The sequence below is a fragment of the Diospyros lotus genome, chromosome 3, assembly GCF_014633365.1.
Source record: "Diospyros lotus cultivar Yz01 chromosome 3, ASM1463336v1, whole genome shotgun sequence".
NCBI lineage: Eukaryota > Viridiplantae > Streptophyta > Magnoliopsida > Ericales > Ebenaceae > Diospyros > Diospyros lotus.
In genome coordinates, this window is record NC_068340.1 from 38741281 (window position 1) to 38751637 (window position 10357).

The following is a 10357-nucleotide window of genomic DNA, read 5'->3' on the forward strand; positions in this document are numbered from 1 at the left end:
CATTATTTGATAATTTTGGGCTTCGAGAACCAAACTGGGCCATTGGCATGCAAATTCGCCAAACAGAGGTGGGCTTTGGTTGCTTTACTATTCATACCGAGAACTGGCCTAACCCAATGTTCGGTTAAGTGGATGATGCTGCTGATCCAATTGAGCCCACAGTGCAGTGCAGCCCACACAGATTAAGCCCGGGCCCTTCGACCTTTTATGGGTATTTTTTTTCCCAATACTTAAAAATTATTCTCAAAATTAGGTGTTTCTTTGGATGTAAAAATGTTTTTAATATAAAATATTTTACACAAAATTATTTTTGTCTTATTTTTTGGTATTTGTTTGCTTTGTCAAATAATTTTCAAAAATTAATTATATATATATACAAACATATTTAATATAAGTACATCTATGTATGTATGTGTATGTAAGTGTACATGTGTGCATGCATATGTATGTATGTATTTATATATATACGAACATGTATTTGTATGTATTATGTATACATATATTTGCTTATAAATATACACATACATATGTGTAAAGATATTTTGACTAAAAAATAATTTATTAACTTTGGTATAAATCGTAAAATGATTTACAAAATTTCAATTGGTAAGTTAATTTATATTATTTAGGGCAAAATGCGAATTTAAAGTAATGGGTTTGAATTGCATTAAACTTTGGTGATGTTTAAATAATATTATCTTATCTTATAGAATTATTGAATTTAAATAAGAAATTAATAATACTATCCAATCATTAAAGATGATTAAAGTATACCTAAAGTTATAAATAAAATCATAAAATGAGACTTTACAAGTTAACTTGAGTTTCTTTGTACTATTTTACTAGTCCAAAAAGTAAAAAAAAATTGTTCGAAAGCTATTTGTTTACCATTGCTATTATTCAAAATATACAACTACTATTTATAAACATATACTTAGAAAACTCATTAAGTATGCATAATAGTTTACAAATCATATAAATTAGGTAAGAAAATAAATTGAAATCGATCATTTGTAAGAAAGTTTAGATCTGATCGTAGTTAAAACTATTATAATCTCTTATTATCAAGCACACTTTTAATACAAGTTTATATAATATAAGAAATGAGAAAACTCTAAAACCATATCCCCTTTTGGAGAAGCAATATTCCATATTGTGGCAAAGACCAACCCCATACCATCATCCCATAGGAAAACATTAGGTTTCACATCTTTAGAGTGGCTTTTCCATAAAAGACAATTTGATGATGAACAGACCAGAGGAAAGCGAAAGCAAAACCCAAATCATCAAACTGCTTTAAAATGAAGCAAACCAGAGAGATCATGGATGCACCATCTTCGTGAAACCATAGCAACAAAGATACGAGTGGATTTTGTTTCTGTTTATTGGCCTTTCTGCTGGGGCAGCATATACATGGCAGTAAATCTCTAGTATTCTTTACTTTGCTGGTTCACTACAAAATTTCTATACAGATATAACATACAGGTAAATACATTCCATGCTAAAATATATAGAACATTTTCTTTTTCTGGCTGATCCCTCTGGTAACTCAATGATCCCATTGTGAAGCTGATGCAAAATGTGTTAGTGAAACAAAAGGGGATTATCAGTATATGGCTTCGATACAAGAATTGCCCGTCAGATGACAGTCAGGAAGGATCCACCACAAATGGAAGGAGACAGCATTTTACTCGAAAATGATCAGAAATAAGAGATGGATAAGCCCAGCCCCCGGCACAACAGAAGATTATCAAGCCATTCAACAAAGAGGTGCCCGAAACCACCATTTGACCAAGGCACCCAGTCGCGACTAGTCCCACCAACAATTGCACCGAATGGCAGACCGCCGACAGCTTAAATCATTCAGACCGGCCAAAATACCATAACAGATAAAGTTGGCTGAATTTGTGTCCAAACAAATTCAAGTACCAGCCCTGCGCTCTCTCATCCAACTTTAGAGATCACAAAAGAGAGTATCAACAAGGTCCGCAGCCCAGCTGGACCGTGCAGGATACGCATCTCAGGTTGTTCCTGCTGGCACAGGCCTCCATTGAATTTCGGGGCCAGCGGGCATAAACCTCACTGGTAGAAGTCAAAGAATCCTGAATGGAGCTGTGAGCTCACAATGCAGATATGACACCTCCGTCGTTGATTTCCAGCCAGATTATAGGACAAGTGGAGACCACCTGTCATGACCCTATTATTGTACTCTTCTGAATTCTGATAAAGGGGCCAGACGAGAAACTCAAGACTGAGAAGAAAAAATCTTACAACGCACACATGCTTCACGAACAAAGCAAATTCAGGCTTGCAGCTTTGATATTGCCAAAAACACGCATTGCATGGCTGCCCATCCAGAAATGAATTTGCAATCAAGACTAAGAGGGCAAGCTAAAACCTGAAGCCAATAAAAGAGATTATCTCAGATTGTTTTAGAAATTCCACATCCATCTAGCACATCAAAGAGCCACAGGTAAGCCATAATTGTGGAACGATCTAATTCGTCCATCCCTCCCAGCAGTAACAATAACCAGATTCCAGGCATGAGAACTGGATGTGCTCTGGCAAGCTCTTAGAAACTTGTAGTGTGACTTATGCATGGCAGATGGCCCAGCCCGAGCAGTTGGACCAAGCAGTTCCTCCTCTGGCCAAGTTGCAGATCCCTTGGGAAAAGACTCTAAGATGAACTCTTGGCTTAGAGAGAAACAAGCAGGTGATGAAGATGATGGCAATTCATTTGGTGAAGTCTCATTTAAGCCAGGCCAAGGTATGGCAATTGATGCATCGGCAAAGAACCGTTCCCAGGACCTTAGTATTTTGGGGCGGGACAGAAAAGGCTGCTCATGGTTAATGCAGTTCCATATGTACACATTCGAATCTTTACATGTGGAAACAATATGCTTTCCGTTTGAGGTGAAAAATGCGGAAAGTTGGTTTCCTGTATTACGAAGGCCTATAGAAAGAGAGAGAGAGAGAGAGAGAGAGATTAAAATTGACATTAGTTGGCCCAAATTCAAAGAATAGAATCAATAAAATAACTCTTTTCAATATAGGTATATTATACCATACTCGAAGTAATTTTTGGTTCCACAAAACAGTTATCAGAGTAATTATATGCAAATATTCAACCAGTATCAGATCAAATCAACTCATCCGTGACATGACACAGTAAACCAACTCAGAAGGAATCACTTTTTACAAAACAATGATGGATTAACTCAAGTCCATCTATAAAGAATCAAGGACCATAGAGGAAAGGCATACCCCTATATTTGCCGACTATATTGGTTCCATGAAGAATTCTGAGTTGTAAGCCTGCAGATGTGACCATGAGTTTACTTGGGTCTAGTGGGAAAAACTGCAATAAAATAACACATCATTAGCTGAACTATGCAGCCAGTAGACTATGGACTATGGATAAACAGAAACAAGGGAAACAAAAATGCATGAAAGATGACTACCTGGAAGCCAGTTATCGATTTGCTTGTTGCCTTTTTCTTACTGTGTAAATCTATCTCAGCTTCCAGTCGAAAGTAACCATCTGATCCAATAAAAGAAGAAACTAATTAATAGATCAGAAGATTTCTTCAAATATCATAGGAATTTGAAATCATTTCATGACCTTCTCAGCTACCAATTTGTTGAGAATCAACTATTTGACATTAAAGAGTACTAATTAACTACCGTTGCATTTGGAAACATCCATGACAATTGACATTAAGAGAACTACAAGCACCTTCAACTTTAGTTTGGTGCAGGACTTTATTTACTGAAATAGTATTGAAACAAAAATTGCATGCTACAGTAATACTAGGTTTAGAGAAATTATGCCAATGTTTCTATGTTGTGTTGCAAACAACTTAATTCATTCGCGAAGGTGACATAGTGGCCCTTACCCGATCTGTCATAAAACCAGCAAGTGCCTGCCATGGAACCAACAACTACACCCTGTATGAGAAATGAGGAAACTGTTAGACAAGCCTCTTTAAGTTTCTAAAACTACATCCTCAATCCTGAAAGATGCCAACACTGAAAAAAGAAAAATGCCAAACCTGCCCACCAGGCCTATAACACACAGCTGTGACAATATCTCTTAGTTCTATCCAATCAATGACTTGGCAACCAGCAATTTCCCAGATCCGAACTTTTCCGTCAATTGAACCACTGATGAATTGATCATTATTTACAGGATTAAACTGAACAGATGTTACTGCACGACAAAAAAATTGAAGGGAGAAAAAAGAAACTAATTAAAATGCTAACCAGGAAATAAATACTTTAGAAATCATGTCCTAATGGACCAATAAACCATGCCTGACATCTGCTAAGCACAATTATCTTAGGAAGAAACACACAAATAGCCAGAGGCGCACCATAATTACTATGTGAGAAAACTTTAAGGCAGTGCTCGCATCCCACTTGCCACAGACGAACGGTTTTATCAACTGATGATGACAGCAGATACTGCACGATGAACAGATATAATGAAAATCCAATTTCATTTTAATCTATCATGTTTGGAAAAACTTAACTACTCTAAATTTGATTACTCACATTATTGGTTGACCAAGAGACCTCCAATATATCACCCTTGTGACCAGAGAACTGATGTACTGGCTCCTCCAATATCCTAAAGATCTTTGGAGGGAAGATGACACAAGCCGAATCTGCCGTTTTTCCTAGGCTCTTCAATTTCCCAAGTTTCTCTTTCTCCAAGATGAAGGGTGTCAGCTTAGAAAGATGATTAACTGTAAAATAAATGCATGAAGGGTCAATATCTGGGATGTCAATTTCATTTGATCTTGCATCCTCCCCCACTTTCCATACACGCAAAATACCGTCCTCTCCAGCACTGGCAAGGTGCTGTCCGTCAAGGCTGAATCTCATTGTCAAAATTGGACCTTCATGGGCCGGGATATCTTGTCCACTAAATAGAGCAGAGAGTTCCTTCCACCGCTTTCTGAAATGACGAACCTTAACTCTCTGAACCCTAGCTCCTCGAACATGATAGGAGTAAGGGGATCTCGGTTTACTTGGTACCCCTTGCATATCCGCCATGCATGTAAATGAAAACAATCTTCTTAACCACCTACTTTTTACTCTATTCTTTGCCCCTGCTAAGTTGTTAGCACCCTCAATTTCTCTCTCCCTAGATTGCTGAAGCATCGGAGCTGAAGAAGAAGTGCTCTCGAACTCTTGAGGCATCACCAATTGGTCCAAACCAAACACATTATTCTGGTTGCTTTCCTTTCTCAATTGATCTAAACAACACTCTATTCCACCGCCCAAATTCCCAATTCTGCATATGTTTGAGCCAGAGTCCTCTGGCACATCTGAAGCATCATTAGACCAACTTGACATGGAAGGCCGGGTTGAATAAAACTCTTCTTCAGAGGTTGGAGTCCTCAACACAGCCCTGCTAATTTCTCCGACTCTTCTATCAATCTCTCCTGTGAGAAGGCGGCATTCACCTCCCAACTTCTCCAGAACCATTCGATCCAGGTTCAACTTCAACCCGATCGAGTCTAAGAATTTGCTACGGCGCTCCTGAACGCTCTGCGGACTTCTAGTCCACACGTCATAATCAAAACAACTCGGTATGCTATTACGATCCACAAAACTGGAACTCGACGAGTCGAGGTGATCAGCTATTGATTTAATCGTGCCGCGGGCATCAAAAAATCGACATTCTTTGTCTTCCTCAATGAAGGCACCCATCATTCCTTGGCTTCAACCCATGAAACCGCAGCTACAGCAAACAGCATTTTAAGCACTAGGCAATGTGCTAAATTCCCTAGAAACCAAAACCCGCAATAAAAAACAAAAGAAAAAGAAACAGAACACAAAAACCAAGATCAGTATAACAGCACTAAAGAAAAACAATTATTGAATCAAACACCACTAGAAACAGTATAATAATAACAAAAACAAAACGCAATCAATCCGACATGGATCCCGATCCACACCCATTGAACCTGGTCTGCAATGCACTAAAAAAGCAGTAATTATTATACATAACTACGGAAGCATAGATACAGATATCCGCGAAATTATAAACCCTAGCTTCACTGACAAATAACCGATGCCCAAAGGAAGAAAAGAAAAGAAATCAAATCAAATCAAACCCATTAACCGGTAACGCCGGAGAGCCAATTTTCAGTTCGAAGCAAAAAAATTACAAAAGAGCACGAATTTTCAACATCGGGAAAATGAATGCGGGAACGAAAATCTCACATGGGTACAGCTCTATGACATTGAACTGGGTCTTCTCCAGAACCCGCCCTTCAATCACTCCGTATAAAATTCCTCGCTCTCTCTCTCTCTTCTTCCTCTTCTGCTGCTGCTTCTCCTCTTCTCTCTCCTGGTCCAAGCAAAGGAGAGGAAAAGCAGGAACTGAAGAAGAGTATTAGATCATGAAACTAAAGGAACGGGAGGGGCTGGAACGGTAAAAGAGGGAAAAGAAAATTCTGGGCGTTGGGGAAGCAAGCACTGCCTCGAGAATCGAGATTTGGTTTCCATGGTAGAAGAAGTGGTGGTGGTAGTAGTCGTAGTAGTAATAGTAAGAGTAGAGCAAGTGGTGTGCGTCATCACATCGTTAAGCGTTTCGCTCCATCTCCAAAATTTCACTTCTCCCTGCTTTGCGATAAATAGTAAGTCGCCGCAGAATTTCATTCATAAATTTGATCAAACCCCATGCCTTTCAGTTCAAGTCAACTTCCATGCAATCCAACCGCTCCCCTCTATTTCTTCTCCCAATCTAATCTCATTTAATAATAATAATAATCTTATTATTTGAAATGAAATCTTCTGCATTATTACAACTCCTAAACTACCATTACTACTTAATTAAAATATCCTTAATTACTCACACAAGCTACCATTACAACTTAATGACATTTTAGTCAATAGAAAATCAAACTTTGATTATAAATTATAAAAAAATATATTCTTCCCTTAATCACGCCATATTACCCTTTTGAAGTAGAAAAATGAAAAATAAAAAAAAAGGAAAGTTACCTTTTCTTGTGGAATATGATAGTTTTGGTCGGGAAACCCATTCTTCCACCACTTAATGCGATTGTGACATTATTTTTTAGACCCTTTTGTATGCAATCAATATGGCAGTGTTCTTCTAGTAGGCATGTCCCTTTTATGTTGAGAAATCAAACATTTTCTACTTTATAAAAATATAGTACAACAATTTAATTAAAATTAATTAGGTCACACATAAACGAAAATAAAAAATAAATTAATATGAAAAGAAATTAAGAAAATGATATTTTCCAAAAAAAAATATTATAAATAATTAAGTGCATCATAGAAAGGTGTGTTGAATTTATTTAATTATAAATAATATCCTATATCAAAATGATCTAAATAAATACTAACGCATGCAACATGCTCTAATTAGGTGGTGATCACCTAATTAATATCATCATTGTAGGGAGAACACTCTTAGGAAATCATCAAAAGGAGGAAAATGGAGTAGGAAATGGTCCACCGACTGGGAATTGTCTAAGTTAAATTGTTCAAAGAGCAATACTTTGAAAATTTGAGTCAATTGGTTTGCCCTTTGAAGAAGGCAGTCCAAATTGGAGGCCACCCTCCCATGAAGTAGTACTACAAATAACTTTTCAAATATACCATTATTATTATGCACGAATTTTAGGCTTCAATATATATTATTGAAAAAACATTCAAGGTGATTATTATCGGGGGGCCAAGTTTAAATGGGGATTAAAGTTTAAAATTCAGGTATTGTATTTTGACTAAGACTTGGGTGGGTGGTCGTCAATTATGATGTTCAAAAATATCTTGAGAGTGTCATTTTAGTGTTTTCGAAACATTAAAAAATGCTAAAAAAAATATTTTTGAATCTTTTTTGTAATTTTAGAAATATTTTGGGTTGTTTCATAATATTAAAAAAATATAAAAAATGTGTTTTTGATTCGAAAATGTGTTTCTATTCATGAAAAGATTAGAGACATTTTGGTATTTTTGAAACATTTATGTTTTCAAAACACCAAAAAATGCAAAAAAAAAAAACTTCTGAACCCTTTTTGTAATTTCAAAAACATTTTAGGTACCGTTTCATAATATTAAAAAAATATCAAAAACTTGTTTACGATTCAGAATTGTGTTTCCACCCACAAAAAAATTTCGTCTCTAACTAATTTTTTTTATTGTTTTTAAAATTTGTTTGAATGCATTATAAAATTTATGTTTATTTTTAAATTGAATAACTATTTTTTATATTAAAATTATATTTATAAAAAACTCATATATTTATTTATGCATTTTTCACTTTTTTATTTTAAAAAAAATATTATTTTTTTAATTTCCATTTTATATCATATTTATTTCTCATTTTCGTTTCCTAACAATTTAAGTTGACAGATATATATATATAAATTAAGTATGGAGTAGTTGACGATACTACTACATAAATTTATTAAGAGTTTTCTAGTGTCAAATTATCTCCATAAAATTTAATCTCATAAACAAAAAAAAAAAAAGGGTAAATTGTACAATTAATTCTTGAACTTTGTATTTCGTACTAAATTAATTATTATATTTTAATTTTTGTCATAATTCAATTTCTCTTTTAATTTTTTATCAAATTATTTTAATCAAAATTAACATAGTATACATTAATATAAATCTAAAAATCACTTAATATTATAAAATTAAGATAAACCCCACAATTTTGCTATTTATATTAATACATATCGTATTCATTTTTATTAACAGAGTTTGACGAACAATTAAAGAAAGGATTGAATTTAAGATTTTAGTAATGTGATTTTAAGATTTAAAATTTAGAATTAAAGATTTACCTAAAATAAAGATAATTAAAGAGAGATTTATATTATTGCACACATTATGAGTTACTTGACATTTTAGTGGCGCCGAGAAAAGAGGGAGTGAAAAAGCATCCAAGCAATCACGCGCGCTTTTTCATGTAATCAATATGTCACGTGACAATGTTTGAGCGTTGTAAAGGGGAACCGGGTGAAATTGGAAAAGTTAGGACTTATTTGGCAAATGCGGGTGAAGATGGCAGAATTAGGCTTTATAACTGTGACTGAATTCCCACCAAACAAACAGACAACAGAGGCAAAACAAATGAAATGAAATGGGTGTCTGTCTAAAATACGGTAAAATTGGACTAAAATTATTAACAGGGTAACAACAAAAGCAGTAAGAATGATTGATAATAATGGAGGGATTGATTCAAGGTACGTGTGTGGACACATCCATCCTTTGGGCAAAATGATGAGGCTCCAATCCAATCACCATCACTCCATCGGAGCCGACGGTTGGGATTAGAGGAGGCACCCCACGAAAGGTGGTGGGCTGTTGGCCGCCTGCTTCCGTTCCCATTTGCCATTTGCGTGTTCCGTTCCTTTCCATTCCTTTCCCTTCCTTTTTAGATTTTATTTATTTTATTCAGATAAATGTAGAGATCAACATTTAGTTAATTTAATCAGTTATGTAAAAATTTGGTAATTGAATTTAATTATTTTAATTTATATATATATAAATAATTGAATTGAACTTTAGAATCAAACTGGAATTTTAAAATATTGATTTAAGAAAAATATTTATTTTAATTCAAAATAACTAATATTAAGAAAATTTAATAAGAATAGACATTTTAGTATGTGTTCGAGACATCGACTTACCATCAAAGGCCCAAATAAACATAAAAAATTTATGTAAAAAATTGAATAAAAAATATTATAGGGTAGAAAGAATAAAATATTATTATGATAATATTACTACTATAATAGTGATATTATTATAATAATTTTAAGATATTATGTACTTATTTATAAATTTATCACTTATTTATAGATATATACAAAACATAATTAACTAATATGAATTTATATCTTGATCAGAAGATAAATCACAAAGATAAATCTTTAATTATAAATAAAATTTAATCACAATCAAATTTGGCATCCCAATTATAGTTAAATTTAAATTTTGAATCATAATTATAACAAATAATTTAATAAATAACCTAAAATTGATTGATATTTAAAAAAAAAAAATATTTCTACCAATTATCTAAATTTTGTTAAAAAAATAAATAATAGTGTTAAAACTATTTCATTTAGTTTGAAAATTAAGCTTTAAATGCATACCCTAGTTATACTAATATTAAAGAAACCCTCCTATGGAAGAGTTAAGCCCCCTTCCAATAAACTCTTCTTCATAAGGTATTAGTCAATAACTTATATCATTAGGCACTCTTGACCGACTTTTAAACTTAGTATAATAAGGAATCACCATAATTCACGGAAACATAACACTTAAACTCGATGTCTCTATTTTTAATTAATTTGAG

At 34.0% G+C, this 10357-nt stretch overlaps 1 protein-coding gene across 1 annotated transcript; it reads right to left on the reverse strand.

Annotated features, from left to right (window-relative positions):
• Window positions 1–1340: 1340 nt before the first annotated feature.
• Window positions 1341–6675, reverse strand: LOC127798384 (uncharacterized). Its single transcript, XM_052331917.1, has 8 exons — window positions 6235–6675; window positions 4555–5794; window positions 4374–4464; window positions 4053–4210; window positions 3897–3948; window positions 3462–3541; window positions 3265–3358; window positions 1341–2953 (listed from the first exon to the last, which is right to left on the reverse strand). The coding sequence occupies exons 2-8, from the start codon at window positions 5719–5721 to the stop codon at window positions 2460–2462; spliced, it is 2136 nt and encodes a 711-aa protein (XP_052187877.1). The 5' UTR covers window positions 5722–5794; window positions 6235–6675; the 3' UTR covers window positions 1341–2459.
• Between the last annotated feature and the right edge of the window lie 3682 nt (window positions 6676–10357).

What these genes read in the sequence shown, in the direction of transcription:
- LOC127798384 (XM_052331917.1), bottom strand. Translation starts at nt 5,721, where the DNA reads ATGATGGGTGCCTTCATTGAGGAAGACAAAGAATGTCGATTTTTTGAT. An exon ending in TTTCTCACATAGTAATTATG is followed by an intron (nt 4,211 to 4,373) that starts GTGCGCCTCTGG and finishes TTTGTCGTGCAG; the next exon opens with TAACATCTGTTCAGTTTAAT. An exon ending in AATCGATAACTGGCTTCCAG is followed by an intron (nt 3,359 to 3,461) that starts GTAGTCATCTTT and finishes ATTTTATTGCAG; the next exon opens with TTTTTCCCACTAGACCCAAG.